Consider the following 20679-nt stretch of genomic DNA (forward strand, 5'->3'; position numbering starts at 1 on the left):
TTTTTGCCAATTGTTGACTTCGGCATGCCGCGTATCACCGTCACCTTCATTGTCGTCGCGTCGCTTCGGTACGTTTGTTGTGAAAGCGGGACATAGGAGCAGAATGATTGTTGAGATCTGAAATCCTTAATTGTAACATATGTCAGGATTTATTAAGATGGCAAAGACGGGAGCAGAGAGACAGCGCGACCATCGTGAGAGGAAAAAGTAAAGAGGTGACGCGAGGAATTAAACAGGAAGAATAGAGAGCGGCAATGAAGTCGTAACAGATCATGGAAAGGGTGGTGTTGATGTAGTTGGGGGCAAAGGCAGAAACATGACCTGGGAAGCTTTTAAGTCGGGTTCTCCTGTAATAAATGCAGTATGAGTGTGTAATTAAAACGGCATGAAAATAAAATTTGCAGAGATCCCTGCACACGGCATTTCTGCGTCCAATGAAATGCTGGACTAACAGTGGCACGGCATTTCACCCATTCGGAACACACTCTTTGTTCACCATGTGGAGTTAGTTGCTATAAATATAATTAAGATGTCTCCTTACGCAATAGATCATAGTGCTAGGAGTACTCACCATTTTAAGCGAGAATATAGAAATCGAAGCAAAATTACTGGATAAAATACATACTATGTGCTTATGTTTCAGTGGGGTAGCCAGGAATTTCGTTCGGTCTAACACAGGGGGAAAATGTTTTAAAAACAGGGTACTAGGTAGAGGGTTCTAAACTAATTTTAACACTTTTTTCTGAAGGAAAATAATTGTGTTTTTCTTTTGTGAAAATAATTTCGGGGGGGGGGGTCCGGACCCCCTGGACATACCCCTGGCTATGCAACTGTATTGTTTCTTTTCAATAAATTTCTGTGTTCAATATACATATATTTTGCAATGCTCATTCCATGAAAAAGAAAAGTTAACACGCATCAAATCACATGTGTCAGTCAGTGACAATTCCCGTCAGTCAGTGACGCTCCATTTTTATGGCCAAAGAGAGGAAACCATTACTTACACGAAGTCACGATTTTGCATACGTTTGGGCAACACTTAGAACTATTTTACGTATTTCGTGGTTTCTCTTTATCTTGCATAATTTCAGAGCAATGCGAATAAATGTGACAACGTCACAAAACGGAGTTTCATTTTTGTCAGTCAGTGACGACGACTTTGAAGTTTGAAATCTCCGGTTCTACTGGGGTCACATGGTGGTACCATAGCTAGTATATGCTTTCACTAACTTGTTTTTGGTGTAATCCTCCAGAAAGTTCCTTAAGAAAAGAAATTAAGTCAAAGGGGAAATACATGAACAAAAACAGGGTGTAACGGTCAGTCAGTGACGCGTAGAAACGCTCATAAGGGAATATACTTACTCTATGTTATTATGCACTTGTGCCAGTACTTCTTCCAATCCTTGAAACACTTCTCAAACTCGATCTTTGTGAGAGCCTTTAACTATGTCAGATATTTCTTTTAATATCCTCTACTCTTGTAAAACGACGGCCCTTTCGGTTATCTTTATTTTTAGAAGAAGAAAAAAGTCACAAAGAGAACCTAGCGAATATGAAACCTGAGGCATCGTTACCGTACTGTTTTTGGCCAAAAATTCACGAACAAGCAATGAAGTGTCAGCTGAAAATCGACGACCTTGTTTAAAAAAAACACGTCTAACCTTACCGGCTGTCACAGAAAAAGTAAATTATACATAGGGCTGAAAATTTGATCATACTTTAGGGGCATTTATAGCCACATAATAAAAAAATTAACAATCGGATTCTTTAAACTCGCGAGAAATTTAAATATTTAATTCCCGTTATTTTCTGGACAAGCATCGTATATCAATGCTGAGACCGAATCGACCAATGCAAAAGCTATTCCCGAAAGCAAGCATGCATCGCAATTGATATATTATCGGCGTCTATTCTTACCCCCAGTGCTTTTCGTTTCGTCGTTTCCGGTGCCATTTGACGGAGACAATTCAACGTCCGCCAAGTCACGCATATCGTCCATGTTTGACGGGAGAAGTGAGAGGGGGACTCAAGGATTGGGGGTGGCAAGTACGAGGGGAGGATTAGTCTGGGGATTACGGGAGAGCGAAGGTTTATGACGAGTTCCTCGATGGCGACAGGTGTGAGGCAGAGGATATGGAGCGACTGGGGTCGGAGAGACGTCTGACATGAGGCGACGCACGTGTGGAGGGAGAATAGAATTCGCCCACTAGTGGGGGAACATCGGCATTTCGATAACAAATAAGCCGTTAGAACACCGAATGATATTTCCCCACCCACCCAAACGCTGGCGCAACATGCTGGATCCAGGAAATGCCCTTAATCACCTTTTTGAGAATGAAATATGACAAGCTGAACGCAATGGTGAAGAACAAACTTGCCGAGCGGCCTCAATGGCTTCGGGGTAAAGTCTTCGACTGCCAAACAGAAGGTCGCGGGTCCCGACTGATTAGTTGCCCCTAATCAGGGCAGGGGTGTCTGTGATCATCTGTGACGTCGACATCCCTCGAATAATATATACTTCCTTGAAATCTAAATTTGGCATTGCCCCTCTTTATAATACCTCAACAGGACGATTACGGAATGGAATAGACTCCCTGCAGAACTCTTTAAGCCCTACCCAAACAACGTAAGGATTTTCAAGATGAGGTGTAATGGATTTATATTGGAAAACTAATATCATTGCATTTTAAATATTCACTATCTAGTTTCATTTTGGGGATGTATTTTTCATTTACAATATTTTTGTTTTTTCATTTTTGTATAAACTGTTACCACCTGGCAAATAGCCAACTTGTAACTTGTACAATATAATAATAATAATAATAATACGTCTTCTCTCTTTGAACAATCCCCTTCTTTTTATCAACTACACATTTCCTCCGAAAAGTTTTTAAACAAATAATAAACAATCTAAAGCGTCAACCTAGCAAAGCATACTTTTATATTAACGTGTACATTAATACAATCAAAAACCCAAGTAACGATTAAAATTAAAAATTAAAACGTTAATTAAAAAATTCCTCCGCCGTAAAAACCTTAAATGCGCTGTTTTCGAGGCTGTAAAGACAAAAATATAAATAAACTGACCTTCATCGCATTTGTGGACTTAAAAATGACTTTTGATAACGCAGACTGGAGCACGATTGGTAATACTGAAAGAAATAATAGTGTTCTACAATGACCGTATATTAATCCACAATTTAAATTTTTCCCGAGAAGCTGTAGCGAATCTGGACCCAGCTGTGAGGAAGCAAGTACAAGGGATGAAGTAAGAAAAAGATGTACTTTGTCTCCTGTAATTTTCAATGTTTTTATTGAGAATTATTATTGAAATAGAGGAGGAAGCGCCGTTAGTGAAGATACACGGTGAAAAATTTAGTATGCTGTGATTTTCCGGTGAAATAGTATTAGTAATAGTAGAAACGGAGAGGGATGTGAAGTAAATTCTAATAAAAATTGTTAATGCAATGGCTAGGGATAGGCTGAAAATCAATGCGAATGAAGCCAAGACATTAGTCCACGCACAAGAGAAGGGGCTAATATTGATATTAAACAAGGGAAACCAGAAACTTGAGGAGGTGAAGGGGTTCCACAAGTAAGTCAACCTGATTAGCCTCGTGACCAATGGCGTAGCTAGGCATACGTTTTGGGGGGAATAGGATAGTCTGGGGTGGCGACTCCCCCAGGCAACAGGGGTTCCGGGAAAATTTTTGAAAAACAACATGCCTAAAAATACATTTCACATCATTTTGGCGCTTCAAATTTAACTTTACGCAGATGCAGTTATTATGCGTCAAAACTAGACAACAATTTTAAATAGTTTTTTATTTGTCTGAGGCTTTGGGGGGGATCTATCCCTCATCCCCCCATAGTTACGCCACTGCTCGTGACAAATAATGGACGAAACAAAGTCTACCGAACACCTGCGTTAATACTGAAAGAAAATTTAAAGGATTAAACTCGGAGTTCATTTTATTTTTTTAATAATCGCGCCAGAAAAACTTATAGATATAAACTATTCCAGAAGGGAATAGAAGGGATGTCCATCATACAATGAAAATTAGAAAAATAAATCATCACAATGAGGTATGCCAAACCTTTTCGGTTTAAAAGGTCACTTTGTGATACTTCGTGGTCAGCGAAGTTCGATTATCATCTCGATACCTCCACTCCACAAGCGCTCAACAATCGCCCACCGAATGAAATCGATTGTTAAGCGTTTGTGCAGTGGATTTATCGACTTATAGGATAAAATAATTCGAACTTCCAGGATAAAATCACTCGAAATTCTGTACTTAGATATCAATATAATAGCTATCATTCTATAGTATTATGAATAAAGTATCGAGGCCTCAAAAGCCACTATCTCCTTTCTCAACATTCCTGTCTTCTCCAAGTTGGTGACTATTACGCATTTCCACGTATGATATAGACATTCAAATTCCACCATAAAAAATGAATCCAGGTGAAAAAGCTGCTACAAATACAGAAAATTATTTAAATTCAGTCAATCTCGACCGTGCAGACATGTGTTGTCATTCGAATTGTTTTTCTGCAGGTATTAAATTATCCTTTCGAAATGACTCGAGAGCTTTGGTAAATAGAGACCACTTGTACCCACACGACTGCGTAAACCGAATGCGATCAACGCTTTACAACGCCACCTAAAAGACAGCTCGGAAGCAGCATTGTGGCGTCATCCTACTCGGCTATATAATGGATTCAACATCACAGTCGGGCATCAAAACAGGTAAAGCAATTCCGCGCACTAGAGATATTAAACCAGAAATGCTAATACGAATGCCAATAAATATCATTTTTTTAGGCCCATTAACAAAAAATTCAGTGAAAAATTCAAAATGGTTTGAAAATCGCACAAATAACATTACCTAAGTCTGTACTTTCCGATAAAAATCAGCAGTCAGATTTTTCCGCTATGGTAATATTGCAATTTAATAAATGAGAGGACACATTATCCAGTATTTTATGGATCAGATTTCATTGACTATTTAATAATGGGCGGGCCCCCTAGGGGCACGCATCTATACGCCACAGGTTTCAACGGATGCCTACCATGCGTATAAAAACCTTTTCAAAACGAATATGTTATCAGCTATCTGGTGAATTTGTTATAGTGAATTATTTACAACTTTCGGAGGATGATTCAAGCATTACATCGAAAATTCTTGAGAACAAAGAGTTCGATATGTACTTTAGCTTGATATACATGCAATACCATTCTGAATAACATATAAGCAGTTTGAATCCTCTACTTACTCACTTGAAATGATGCAGTTGGTTTTTAGTTCGTTCTCTGAAAGGGCTTCCTTCATCCTTGGAACGGTAAAAAGCCGATAATTTCTGTTTATAATGGTATTCATCATGGCGAATGCATAGAGGACGCCCAATTCCATTCCATAAAAGGCTGATTTCTGTTGCCACTTCGATAACAATCGGCCATCACATGCAAGGGCGTACCCAGGATCAAAACTAGGGGGGGGCAAGTCATGGCTGTTCAAGTTATTTTTCCCATTTCAAGTTATTTCCCCATTATTATTGCGGTCGTTTTGTATTACGAGGTATCCTTGGCCCCCCGACCCCAGAACAAAATCCTGGATACGTACTTGCTTGTGCCCCCCCCCCCCCCCCCGAAAGAAATCCTGGATCCGCCCCTGGTGATAAGGGCAATGCGATCCACTTTTTTCCAATATTTTGCAGCATAATGTTAGTGATTGCATTAGTAATAGCATTAAAAAGTTATGAATTCGATAGATCACATCACCACGTGTATAAATTTCGGTTAAAACCCAATATTATACCCTGTTTTTTCGTGAAAGTCGGATCAATTTGTCCGTTAGCAACGCGAGTGGCGACATCCGTAAAGGCCGTTTCACACGGAGCACGGAATTGCGCAGGTTAGAGCTGCATTAATTTCTAAAATGGCTTGTAATTGCGCGAATGCATGAACGAAATTAGAACAGGGGCTATTTTGCCGTCTCGTATCCACGCATCTCGCATGTGTTCTAGCAATTCACCGCTTTACACGACGCAATTTTGATTGCGCCTTCGCACGTACGTCAGATCGCGCAATTCCGTGTACCGTGTAAAACGGCCTTAAAACCATTAAAATGCGCGGTCCGTGAAAACACATTTTGAGGCCGACTTGAGGATACTCTTCTACAATATTCGTGGTATTCATCCTTACCCAGGAGCACGTAGCTTCTACCAAACCAGGGGCGCAGCTAGGAATTAAGGCTAGGGGGTGGTTTCAGGCGCAACTAATACTGGGGTGCTTGGGGTATTGCATAACCGCCAGGGTTAGCGGGAGGTGCGGAGGCCTTCCGCCGGAAAAAAATTAAGATAAATGGTTCAAAATGGTGATTTTTACGGCCTTCTGAGGGATATTTTATTAAACCTCACACTATTCTATTTAAGCAATATTAATCCAATTAGGTAAAATAGATTTACCTTAAACATTTCTGTGAGCTCTGGGGGGGAGGGATTTTATCCCCGAAAACCCCCCCTCCCTGCGCCACTGTGCAACACATAACATAAAACACTCACAGCTATCTTCCCTTCACTAGTAGCGAATTCCTCCATCAACTATACGAATAATACATGTATTAGCACTCCCAATTTTCGCATTAGTGCGTACGAATATTCTTCACAAAATCCGAATTGGTAAACCGCTCCTGTGACACAGACACACTGGACCTTAATACTTCCAGCAGGAAACTTAGGCCAATATTCAAACAGCGTTTTCTTACGATTCGTTGAGACTAAGGAATATGAAGTCACGCAGATGGAGCGACATTAAAACTTCCAGAAGGGAACTGAGAGTTGAATGCCACTAGCGATACTTCGCTGTTAATTAAGGATGGGTAATAAGGCATCATGCCGATAAAGTGACTCTGTAAGCAGATTTATATTAGTCAAGGGGACTGTATAGAGGAGGCCCAATTCCATTCCCTTGAAGGCTGATTTCTGTTGCCACTTCGGTCGAATTTTAATCGGTTTTCAAAACTGTCCGCGGCGCGGTGATGAGTGAAATGCGATCCACTTTTTTTCAATAATTTGCAATAAAATTTTTGTTATTGCGAAGAACATGATTGAAAATTTATTTGATAGATCATATCATCATGTATATAAATTTCGGTTAACTTCCCTAATTATACCTTATTTTCCCGTGAAACTTGGATCAATTTGCCCGTCAGAGACGCGAGTGGCGACTTTTATAAACTCATTAAAATGCGCGGTGCGTGATAACATATTTAGAGGCAGATTTGAGGATCCTATTTTTATTATTCGTGGTAGATCTATTGAAACTGTGGAGCCCGAAAATGAAATGGAGGTCCCTTTAGGCTACTCTAGTTTAACAGCTCGTGTTGTAACTTTCATTTCAACAACGACCTCACGCATGTGAAAAATTAGTTGCATCAATGTCTAAAAGTCTGAAATAGTTTTTAGAGACAGCAGATGTTACTAATTCATGTTCATGAACTAAAATAATTGCACAGTTTTTGTAAAAAAGCACCCATTCTTCCCCGAAAAAAAATTACAGCAAAATCACGGGTGAGCCTGATTAAAAAGTTTGAAAACATGGGTGACATACATTTCGGTCATATAGGTTTCATCATTAATAGCCATCGCATGACACGATGCATGCTTTCAAAAATACATCGCGTAGTTCGTGTTCGACGCAGAATTTCAACACGCACAGTTTAGACCTGATCTCAACGTTGTAGGTCGACATTGAATAAAGTTGCGGGCAAAAAACGTGCATAAACTGATCAAAAACAGCCTTCCCACAACACGGGAGACAAACAGTGGCAAACCACAATGGGTGCTTTCCATTCATGCGACTCATGAGTCGACTTGTGTCGGCTCGCGGCATTTGTTTATAACTCTCCTATTCCTGTGCGTTACCGTTTGTTGACTTGTGTCACAACAGTCGGCGACACACACCGAATGGAACACGAAAACCGCGACGCAAGTCGACTTGTGTCGACGTGTGTCAATGAATGGAAAGCACCCAATTAATTACTGTCTCCCCACGGCATTTCCTCAGCGAAACCCTAGCAACCAGCAACAATTTGCAACACTATGACAGGCAACAGCGCCACAACAATAGGCGACATAGCAACGACCGGTAACGCAGTAGAGTCAACCTGTGGTTGAACAGGCAGGTTGACATTGCTAATCTCAGAATTATTGTACAATCATTAGCATGTCTCGATGGAAACAGTTTATTCACCTGAGAGACTCAATTTTGGACAGCCTCTTGCCTGGTCCTTTGGTTCCCGTGGGCAGCCGTTCTCTCAGAAGGTCGAAAGCACGGTTCATGTCTCTCATTCTGGTCCTTTCCCGATCGCATGCCGATTTCTTGTAATCTGCAGATAAAGAGGTCGTCATCATTTGCAAAGCAAAGACCAGGTAAATGAAATTGGATCTTTGATAGATCACTACGTCGAGGCAGGTTATTTGTGATAGATAACATACTGGAATGGGCCCCGATAAAAATGCCCAAGTGAAAAGTCAGCGAAATCAGGGAATTTACGGTAATGTCAGGGATAATTGTTGAAGTTAAAATGATAAAATACAGTTGAATTCCCAAGTTTGTAGTTTGATCCAGAGATGGCGCTGAGACGCCGTTTTTAAGGTTATGTATGTTAATAAGGGAGTCGACAAAAAGAGAAAACCTATATATATGTAACAGACTAGCACCTGCAGCTAAAAAAGATTTATCGTAATGTTTCTTAAATAAATTAATGTGCTCAGGAATATTAATTTCAATAATAAACATATGTCAAGTACAAAGCTCAATGAATTGGTTAGCGATCTCTGTACTCCAACTTCAATAAAAATGTAAATGAAATTTAAACCTGCATCTATATTTTTTATACTGTGTAAACATGCTTGCAATATTGAAAAAAATATTTAATAATAAATACATCAGATCCTCAAAATGGGCAGCGATTTTCTCTCATCTTTCTCATACTGCTTTTCTTGAGTCATAAAAAAACTCGTTCGATGCATTCGTCAATACAATGGATTACAAAATCAATTACAATTAATGGTACATCAAAAAGGCGCAACGTAAAGTAGTTAACCTCCTAAACAACGACCACTACGCGCGCCTGATCTATACATACGACTAGGATACTTAAAATTAGATTTGTATTTTATTGGGAATAGGGTTCTTGTCCCGAGGAGTGCAAATTATGCGAAATCTATCGCATTTTTCCGTTCTGTTGTCCCCGTTTCATACACTTGTAAATTGATTTGATGAGTAAAACTAATATTGATGTATACAACCATCGCATCCAAGACAATATCCTTGCCTAAATATTAACCTTCCTACAACGTATGTGTGAGAGTTTACTCCAGCCAACATGTGCAAGAAGGGCCTCGGTAGGAAAGTATTGAAGTGGTGTTGATATCTTCGCCTCTTTCCGTTTTTAGGGCGCTGAATCAGTGTGTAAGGTTTGCAGACAAAATTTTGTAATTACATTCATGAAACATTGAAAAAAAATGCTAATGGGTATTACTACGTTATTATATTTGAATTTCGTTAATATATCGGGTAAAAATGAGCTTTTCAGAAATATTTTCTGCACTAAAGTTCAAAGAACCGAAAAAATTAGCAAAGCTGACCGGCGCACAGTGGGTGGAAATCGGTCGGACAAAATTTTAAAATGGCTTTTTTTAGAGTTAGAAATTTGAAATTTCTCATTTCAACTCGAAAATGATTGAACTTTACGTAATTGAACCTGGTTTGACATGATTATAATCCGTTATTGAGATACAGAGGCTCAAACACGAGCGAATTTCCATAAAAATGCCCGTCTTCAATGTTCTCTGAAAATATTCCAAATGCAGTAGATGGTGAAGTTAAAGGTGGATTCTTACGGAATAAAAAACTATATAATCTGTTATCATGGTATTTTTTCTTTTAATTTCCGTAGTCTTAACGAATATCTTTGATAAATTCTTGCCATGCAGTTACAAAATGGTGGACATTGTTTTTCGACAAAATTTTACATATAGTAAAAGTTTCAAATGGGTTTCCGTGAAATTCACGCGAAGTAACTTATATGAGAGCATTATTTGAAGAATTATTGAGATTTGTAGGCAGTTAACTTTGAAATAAGTTAGCGACGCCGGAAATTAAATTGATTTTTCGATCGCGCGGCACGGTTCGTCTCCGCGCGTCAGGGGCGGTAAGGTTATTGAAACTGGATGGATTTTAACGTTCAGCATTCACCGTTTTTGAGCTGGACTTCAAGACACCGATCCTCAGAGGGTCTATGGTGAAGACAACGAAAGATTTTCAGCCGACTTGAGTGCACGCTTCATTGAAGTTAATTTAGTTTTTTTTTTATACGATCGGGAAATATGCTTTTAGTAAAAGCGTTAAAAACTTTAAAAAGTGAGTTGTTTTCCTGAGACTCATACACAAAGACCTCCGAGAAATATACCAGCTGAGATATGCATTCCTTCTTTACCCTCCTACCCCTTCACCCCAGAATGCTAATGCGAAAACGGTCGTTATATGACACCGCGGAGCTGTAGCCTTCGACGGTTTTCAACGGGATATTTTCTGTCCACCAATTTGAAGTCGATTCCTTCGTGATTGTCGCGCACCGTGACTCGCAATACACGGGGTGGGCAATCGGGAACAAAGTGTGATATACATAGAAGTCCATTTGAGAGGCTGGATTTTCCCTAAATCGTGAGTGCATTCCTCTCAACTACTTATAATTTTCGGTGTTATTATTGTGTATACCCTTTTATGACGGTTTTACCCTCAGGTCCTAGCGCAGAACCCGCGTGCGGACGGCAACAAACTCAACGGTTCCCGTGATAAGCCCTTTCTCCTCCGAGGCTACCCGTTTATGCACCCAGATTTCTTCTTTTACTTTGAACGCGTGCAAATGTTTCCATTCTACAAATTGGATTTTCCCAAAATATACCGCACATGCGATTGGCTCGCTCTTTTTCCAGCAGAGTACTCGGCATCAGTCTCCCTTCAGCAGTGGCGCAGCGAGGGGGGGTTTTGGGGGATAAAACTCCCCCAGAGATCAGAGAAATTTTTAAGTTAAATCTATTTTACTTAATTGGATTAATATTGCTTTTAGAATAGTGTGAGGATTAACAAAATATTCCTAAGAAGGCCGTAAAACTCAACATTTTGAACCATTTATCTCAATTTTTTTCTGGCGGAGGGCACCGGCACCTACCGCTTCCCCTGGAGGGTATACTATCCCAGGCACCCTAGTGTTATTTGCACCTAAAACCCCCCTTAATTATTAGCCTTACCTAGCCTTAATTCTTAGCTCTGCCCCTGCCCTTCAGTATTCCTTGTCTAACAATAAGTTTACGCTGAAGAACATTCACAGTATAGTGGCCCAGTTATGGATACCACGAAATTGACTCGCAAAAATTTAGATAGTGTGGTCTGGGCAAATAGGTCCATGAAGCAGAAGAACCATTCGTTTTAGAGTTTTTACATAAAAAACGTTTTTTGGAAGAAGACGAGAAATTAAAAACTTTGCTTGCGGCCTTCATTCTAAAAGTGTTTTTACCAATATTTTCGAAAGTGGCATGAGTTCTCCACAGTGAACAGTAGATTTCTGAAGTCAATTTCTTCTGAAAACAGCCATTAACACTTTCTTCCGCAGTGTTAAAATATCTCCCAAATGTCTTCCAGTTGGTAAACAATTATTAATCGACAATCCTAATAGAATGCCGAGTAGAATCCTTTAAAGGAATTGCGGACAATCTAATAACCCGCTTCTCAGCAATTTTTAGAGCTGTATCGGCTGAAATTCAAGTAAATGATACGGTTTACGCATCTTACTCTCTTAAAACAGCTAAACTGAACGTAAAAATTTATACAGGGTATAACATGCCACCAATTATTCACAAAGTTTTAATACATGGAATGGGAATTTTTAAACACGCCATTCTTCCTTTTACAGTGGCGTAGCCATGGGGGGTGGGGGGGAGTGCAGGGGATCCGGACCCCTCCCCCCCCCCCCCCGAAATATAAATACAATTATTTTCCTTCATAAAAGAAAACAAAATATTTTTTATCATGACTTTACAAAATATTTCCTTAACAAATGAAGTTTTTCCGAAAAGTACTAACATTAGTTTAAAACCCATTACTTACTGTCTGTAAAAAAAGCAAGATACCCGAGTTTGAGGAGCTCCAGCGTCAAAATGAAGCACTCAATTTCAATGCAACAAAAAGCATACGAAGGATAATTTATTTCTACGTTGTATTATGTACTTAAAAAATCTTCGGCTGAACAGTATTTCCTGTACTTAATTTTTTTCTCAAAAAAGAACCCGTGTTTTGCGCGTAAAATCAAGTTGCCCAACTTTCAGCGTTTGGCATTCCCGTAGTTGTCGTTCCTACAACTTGCAATTTTGATACAAAGAAGCCACATCTATTATTAGCAGTTTGCTGAAAACAAATTGTCTATACCACTAAAATTGACGGAGTTGTTGTAAATAACGCAAACCTCTGCCAACTTCGAAACCAGTGGGTCAATTGAAAATTGATTGGTACTGTTGTCACTAGTAGCAACCTGTTTTTCAAAAAATTTTCCCCCCTGGTTTTGGACCCCCCCCCCCCCCCGAACGATAGATAGTTGGATAGTTTTCTCAAGAGGCGACGTGGAAGATACTGTGAAAACGTGCTACAGAAGTGTCTAGGATTGCCACAAACCTTTACTTTTTCAATAGACTACTGCCTTCATTACACCTTTCCATTTCTTGTTCTGTTAGGTGTTCCCCGTAAAGTAAAAAAAAATATGCGAGGAGGTGAACAATCTTCTTGTGACAAAAGAAAATATTTTGACATATGAGGAGTTTTTATCCTCTGATTCAGACTAGGAGTTTAATTGGCACGTCTTTGTTTTTGAGCAAGTAGCAATAAAAATATTTGTTAATGGCATTTTTCTACATTATCACTCTTCAATGACCAAACTCTCAAATTTAAAGACCGAATAGCAATTTTGAATCATCCTTTACCTTGTAAACAGCTATTCGATAGGTTTAACGTTGTTAGAAATGTGTGAAATTCTATCTTTCCCTTGATATTCCCGTATCAAAATTTCGATTTGCCCCCGGAAACTATGCTTCCTGCACTTTTTTCCTATTTTTAATTGATTTTGACCTCCTAAACAGTATTGTGGATTACATCATCCTAACTAAGTTTCATTGTATCTTCACAATATAAAATTCACAAAAACTTTCATAAATTTGGCCCAATAATCAAGACTACTGCGATTTTTGGCCAGCGTTTTTGGATTTCAGCCCGCTGCTGCTCGCTGTGCAGAAAACCGGAATTATGTTCTTTAAACTTAAGTACTGACGCTAACATATCGGTAACCCCCTCTGAAAAAAATATATATTGGGCATCGATGTCTATTCTATGTTGTGCTACTTTTTCAACGATATATTTCGGCCCAAATTTGAGACACAAAATATTTTACGAGAGAAGGTCATCATTCTCTCACAAAGACAGTGTATTTTAACGTGAAAATCCATAATTTTTAAATCCATAAATATTTTTAAATGGCCGATGACATAGTAATATTTATTCACTACAGAAACTCAAACCCGCGGCCTTCAGTTTGGCAAGCGACGACCTTACTCCCCCGCCACCGAGACCGGCAACACAAATGAACGTATTTGTTTAGTGTCGCTGGTGTTTCTGTGAACGCATCTGACATACTAGTCATTGAAGAAATCTGAACTGGCATCCTTACCAGCACTGCACTGTCAACAACCACTGACCTTTCTCGTCTCCTTTAGCATCATTGCCCCAAGCTGCATTCCTAGCCTCTTCTATGAGCACTACGTGAGCCGACTCATCAGCCAGGGCCCCATCGGGCTGGAAGGGTACCAATGCAGGCACTCGCATCATCTCCAGGGCCGGTCCACCGGCGGCAGGTCCCTCGTCTCCGGTACCGTGAGGGACTATACAGCATGCCACCCCTGGTCCGGGGACTGAGCAAGGTCTCCTGTTGATCCTGCCACCCTCCACTACACTCTGTGCATGTGTAACATACCAAGGCAACACAAGATAATCACAATGGATATAAAAATCGTAATGATAATATCATTAATTGTCGCGGGCTGCTCATGATATATTGAATGAATGGTTTTATTTATGCTCTCGGAAAACCCATAAGTGTAAAAAACATAAGTACAAATAACGTTCTGCTAAAAATACAATCATTATGAATTAATCATAACATAAACACAAGAGTTTATGAATACAAATGTTTAAAAAATCAAAGTAAGCATCAAAAAGATTCTTACATTTCAAAATAACAGTGCTAATGTTTTAAATATTCGCAAATATTTCCTCTCAAAGGATTCCAGAGTGGAGGGGTATTTTAATTCCAAAACTTGGATGCTATAATGTGGAAGTAAATTAGGTACTTGTAGGTACGGGGTTGGGGTATGTGAATAAGATTTAAATCCGCCCGAATTCTTCTGATGGAAACAGTAGTTCTGAGGATGAATAGGTAATAGAGCTATTCAGAAATATGAGTTTAGAAGAGGGGGTACAGTGAGATATACCATATAACGCTTTATTTACAACATACTCAATGTAAAAAGATTATAAAAAAGGAATAAAATAAATTTGCTAAAAAACAGAATTTTTGAAAGGGTTATTCGAAAAGCTTATTAGAGGTTTTTATTAATTTCAGAGCAGTATCAAGGAAAAAACTCACTAAATAGATAATGGATCCAGCATGCAAACTTAAATTTTATAAGCCGCGAAATTCTCACTTTTCATCGCATTCATTCTTACGAAATTATTGTGTTTCATTAGCTTTCAACTAGTTTTTAGGAGTCAGAATAGCGTCAAAATCAATTTCCGAGCATGCGTTTTCCTAAAATTTTCTGAGGGAGGACCCCCGGATCTGCTGTGGCATCCCAACCGAGGGCCTCCAACCACCCCAGAGCGCCTATATAAATGTATATCAATATAAGATAATGAGGTCGTATCAATATAATGTAATGCTCTCAGTAGACAAATAAAAGAAATATAATAAGGCAGTCCTTGGGGGCTTACCGTTGTAAGTTAACACTTCTTTTGGCGTAAATTGTGGAATAATTATTTTGCGTCTCCATTTTTGCCCATTTTATGAATGGTAATGGAATGCCGTTTTCTAAAGATTACTAATAATTTGGAATTTATAAATTTTCATAAAATTCGATATCAGAATAAATCTCCATATTATGTGCCTATAATCCATGATGTTGCAATGAAACATGACGCACGTATTTTCTCATTTTTACGAAAGATAAAAGACTACAACAATCAAATTCCTCAAAATAAAAAGTTAAAATCAGTTTTTTTATTTTATAAGTAAAAATCTCTGTAGTTTAAGCTTATAAACAATGATTTTATGATACGACACACGATACAGCACAAAACATGTTTTGTAAATGCTGCATGAACAGACAGCAGCCAAAGAAGCAAGGAGAGGAGAATATTTGGGTTGCAAATCGTAGCGTCCATTTGAAAGTGACTTCTTTACGAGTATGTTGTTGATTTCACAGCACTAAACACACAGTAAGCTAAAAAATATAAATAAAACCCATGTATTCTCCTCTCCTCGGTAATTCCCTTTCCAGTAGCACTTACAACAATGGATAAACAAACATAACGCATTACTAACAATTAATTTATTAGGATACCGATTGCCTCATTTTCATCACTATTCAATCGATAAAAACCAGAGTTTCAAAGTATCTACGTGTTATTTGATTTGTATTTTTTTTAGCTTAATATAACTGGTTTGACTGTTAGCTGCACTGTACCAATAGGATATATTAGAGGCCGAGAGTCATGAGATAAGATGCAGATAATTCATGAATGTGTCGACAGCCGACAGAAAAACAAATTTGACAATTCTTTTTAGTAATGTATATGTGTCATAACTCCGAAATGTGGAGTAATATTAAAGGGTATACACTAATGTAATCAGTGGCGTAACTATTGGGGGGATGAGGAGATAGATCTCCCCAAAGCATCAGAAAAATAAAAATTTATTTAAAACTATTGTCTAGCTTTGACACATTATGACTGCATCTGCTTAAAGTAAAATTTTTAGTGCCAAAATGATGTAAAATGTATTTCTCCATCCCCAAATCATATTCCCAGTTACGCCACTGAATGTAACGCATATTATATGCAGTACCAACGTGACGATGCGACGGATCAGGTGATTTGCAACGCATGTATTTTATAATTTTAATACCTAACGCGTCTTAAGAAGTTTTAAATTCAGTCGCACATAAATAAACTTGGAAAAACTTTAAAATCACAAAAAGAGTAAGGAACAAAACTGATTATCAGGCAATTTTCAACCATCAGGGCAAGAGAAATCATCTTTTGAGCGTGAATAACGAAGTGGAAATCATCTTTTGAATACTGAATGATTTTAAAAGATGGCACACGCCTATGGCTTAGTCTGAAGTGAGCTCTACCCTCGCCAATCGAAGACAACCATCGGTTTGAAGCTACACGAGAAAAAACCTATATTTCCCGTACTTCCCCTTTCCTCCGCCCGCAACAAATAATTCTACACACGTTACTGAGTTAAGGGTAGGTTCAAGTATTAGTAATGCTTGCCGAGGGAGGGTATTGAGTTCACTTACTTTTGGATTTCACATGTCTATTTTTACTTCCAAAGAGGGGGAGGGGTAAAAAATGTGCTTAAGTAATACATGGACCTCCTTAACCATAGTAGAATGAGAAAAGAACGAGACAGAAGTAATGTCTAATGTAATGTCGGTCAAATATGGCGGCGATATCGCATACGAATATTGCAACAGAGGATTCTAATTATGGGCCACATTTAAATAGGTTTAAAAAGTCTCCACTCGTGCCGCTGAATGGCAGAGCGATCCGTATTTCACGGGTAAATAAGCCATAATTAGGGATGTTAACCAAATGTTATACCCGAGATGATTAAATCATTCAAATTCATAACTTTTCAATGCTGTTTCTCGCGATTACAAAGGTTAGGTATAAATGATTCGCCCTTCACTAATTGTGCCCCTGGGGACATTTTTGAAAACCGATTAGAATTCGCCCAAAGTGGCAACAAAAATTGAACTTCTGCGGAACGGAGAGAGGCCTCATATTAGGTCCGGCACCCACATTACGATATAACTGTCAGGTACGCCTGCAGAGGTAAACTAGAAAGGTATGCCTGTGCAGGCTAGAGCACACACATACACTACGGTTAACCGGAAGATTTAAACTCTGTTGAGAGATGAGGTGCAGTGAGACGATCTCCACTCAAGGAACTAGCCACAGCTAAACTAAAAACTGTACAGGCGTGCCGGAGTGATTCACACTCACACACAGGTCTACACACGCCTGCACAGATAGAACAAATTGAATTTCTATTCTTCTCCGGTCGCCTACGCAGATAGCTACGGCTGTGCAGTTTGGCCTACCGCGGCTGGCACACACGCTCCGGTTTATCTGTACAGGTAAACCTCATCGGTATATCGGAACGTGTGTGCCGGGCCTAAGAAGAGAAAAAAATCGCGGCAGAAGTATGTCTCGTGTAAAGTTTGCACGTGGTCGGTCAAAGATGGCGGCGATCTTACACACGAATATTGCAACAGAGGATTCTTCTATTGGGCCTCCAGATTTGTTGACACCCACAGCACATTTAAATAGATTCACACAGTCGCCATTCATGTCGCTCACGGGCAGAGCGATTCATATTTCACAGGGAAATTAGCTATAATTAGCGCTGTTAACCAAATATTAAATTCGTGATGATTTGATCATTATAATTCATAACGTTTCGATGCTCAATTTTTTCCGGAGATATATCGTGGAACAGCATATCAAATTGTAAACAAAGAAATCGCACTTCACCCAGAATTTTAGTTAACAGGTCACAACACGTGTTTCGATTGCCTATCAATCATCGTCAATTAGGTACTAATCAGGGGTGCCGACTTACAAAAAATATTGGGGGGGCCCAAACCGGGGATCCTGTCCTGGGAAATTTTATAAGTGGTGAGTTTTAAGTTTTTTCAGCATTTTAGAAGAGTCATATGATCAACATCAGAACCCTGATAACTTGAATCTCGTTATCTGGACACTCCGGGGAAAATTGACAAGCCTGACACAATTTTCCTCACACCAATAACGAATTTTTGAGGGGGCTCGGGCCCCCTCAGGCCCCATGGAGTCGGCGCCACTGGTACTAATGATGTTCTGGTATGATGGTACAATCATATTCATGTAGGTACTGATGATGATTGCAAGGCAATCCAAACACGTGCTGTGAGCTTTTAAATAAAATTTAGTGGCTGTGCGAAGGACTGCCGACTTATAAAAAATATTGGGGGCCCATACTGGGGGTGTTGCCCCGGGAAATTCGATAAATAGTGAGTTTAAAAGTTTTTAAAGCATTTAAGAAGAGTAACATGATCAACATTACAGCCCTGAAAACTGGGCACTCCGGGAAAATCGACAAGCCTGACATATTTTCTTCCCCACAATAATACTTTTTTTAAGGGATCGCGCCCCCTCACGCCCCATGGAGTCGGCGCCACTGGCTGTATGATATATTTGTTTTTATAATTTTCTATTCCGGTCATAGTGGCTGCAAATTTTTGGAATTAATGCTTCACCCTGCCCCCATTGCTCCAATGCGGATAATTTTGAAAATCGGGCGACAAAAATCGAACTTCGAATGGACGGAGTGAGGACTCGTTTTAAGGCCGTTTTACACGGTACACGGAATTGCGCAATCTGACGTACGTGCGAAGGCGCAATCAAAATTGCGTCGTGTAAAGCGGTGAATTGCTAGAACACATGCGAGAATGCGTGGAAGCGAGACGGCAAAATAGCCCATGTTCTAGTTTCGTTCATGCATTCGCGCAATTCTACGCCATTTTAGAAATTAATGCAGCTCTGACCTGCGCAATTCCGTGTACCATGTAAAACGGTCTTTATGCATTACACTAAATCTCTCACCTGTGCCTCATAGAGGGACGGGTCGGCGGCCGAGGGATCGCCGGGAGAGTAGGGAGGCGGTTCCGTCGAGAGGCAATCCCAACGCGGTGAACTGTGGCCTTCCATTGCACCACACCTCCAGCCTGAAGACCCCGAGCGTCAGGTAGTGGCGCGTCGCGGGCGGATGGGACACCTTCCCTCGACCGCGCAGGTGAGATGGCGTCTGCCAGACGAACAGCGCTGTCAATCAAATGGCGTAAATGTTGACGGGGAGGCGAGGAGTGGTTCCGAATGGAGAAAGAGTCAACCGTCAGGTATACCCGAGAGCAGCGCCAAAACGGGAAATTAAAGAACTACGCAAATACGCAGGGACACCACAAACATTAATAAAGCAATGGCGGGGAGTAGACGAAAGGTAGAGGATTAAGAAACCATTTCACGGAAAGAAACATGCCAATGAAGATATTGTATGTAGGGACCTGAAGTACATTTCTATAACAATGTGAGCGAAAGAGTAAAATTTTTAGATCCGCTCAACTATAAACAAATAGGTAATTTCTCATTAATGCAATCAAGGTAAATTGACAAAAAGAGTCAACCTATTCGGTAGACTTGTAGATTTTATCAATTCCACAGTATGCGATCAAAACAACAGAAAGCGGCCTTTTTGGTAGACCAATATTAATAATAGGTACCAATATTGCCGTACGTGGCGCTGGCGTCGAGTATACCTTGAGGTTGACTCTTTCTCCATTCTCTAAGACTCGGAGGCGAGAGTTTGTTCGCCGGGTGAGGAGGGAAAGGGGATGTGCTCATGCAGGAAGTGAAATGCGATTGAAGCCGTGTCCCAACTCGTTAGCCATTAGGCACCATGTATTTAGCCAGCCAGATTCTGGGCAGCCAACCACAAGGGAGCATGAATTGGGACATCCTTACGCAGGTACTGCCGTCTACTGGGCACTAGGCCAATGCAAAACAAGAGATATTCGGAATGATTTGAACAAATGATGAACAAAACCCACCCTAAATAGTTAAAATGTGATGTGTCAAGTAATTTTGAGTATTAGATGTCGGATAAGAGTATTTTATCATAATTTAAGTATCTTAGACAACCTTTTTGTTTTTGTAATGGTAAAGTAGGGGTATTCTTTCGCATTCGTATTTTTAGTTCCGCATGGTTTTGTTAAAGAGGTTTTAGCTAAGTTTGTGGCGAAATGTTAGCGTATATTCCTTTTAATTGGTTCGTAATATTTCAATCTTCTCTCAACCAAGTACTTTTTCGAATTTCTTATATTTTAGCAATTTGATTTCTAGTTTTGTGTTATTAATAACAGGTCTATTTAGTCTATTCAAGCGGTTACCGTCTTACTTGGGAATTATTTTCAAAATCTATTTGAAGTATGGTTTACGCACAGTCGGATTCAAAAGTATTGCAACAAATGGACAAAACAATTGCAACAAAACTTTCGCCGCAGTTTTGAAGTCAATTTTCGGTATTTTCTATTGCACCAGTGGGAGGGAAATTTGAACAACATTCCCACTTCCCGCAATATTTTTATAATAACATCATTAAAGGGAAATGTATGCGGGATATGTGCAGTGTTTAATACCACATAAATTGTGCAGCTCATACTAGAAAATAAATCTACGTCCAGAGC

At 39.6% G+C, this 20679-nt stretch overlaps 1 protein-coding gene across 1 annotated transcript in view; it reads right to left on the reverse strand.

Annotated features, from left to right (window-relative positions):
• The window catches only part of LOC124167883 (neurogenin-2), a 34114-nt gene extending 14824 nt beyond the window's left edge, over positions 1-19290 (reverse strand). The window contains exons 1-3 of the mRNA XM_046545943.1: positions 19043-19290; positions 13810-14065; positions 8255-8390 (exon numbers count right to left, since the gene is read on the reverse strand). Coding sequence (XP_046401899.1) covers positions 8255-8390; positions 13810-14065; positions 19043-19147 — 497 coding nt within the window. The 5' untranslated portion in view covers positions 19148-19290. The remainder of the gene's footprint in view (positions 1-8254; positions 8391-13809; positions 14066-19042) is intronic.
• Positions 19291-20679: the final 1389 nt, after the last annotated feature.

This window comes from Ischnura elegans, chromosome 11 (assembly GCF_921293095.1).
Source record: "Ischnura elegans chromosome 11, ioIscEleg1.1, whole genome shotgun sequence".
In the NCBI taxonomy this organism is placed as follows: domain Eukaryota; kingdom Metazoa; phylum Arthropoda; class Insecta; order Odonata; family Coenagrionidae; genus Ischnura; species Ischnura elegans.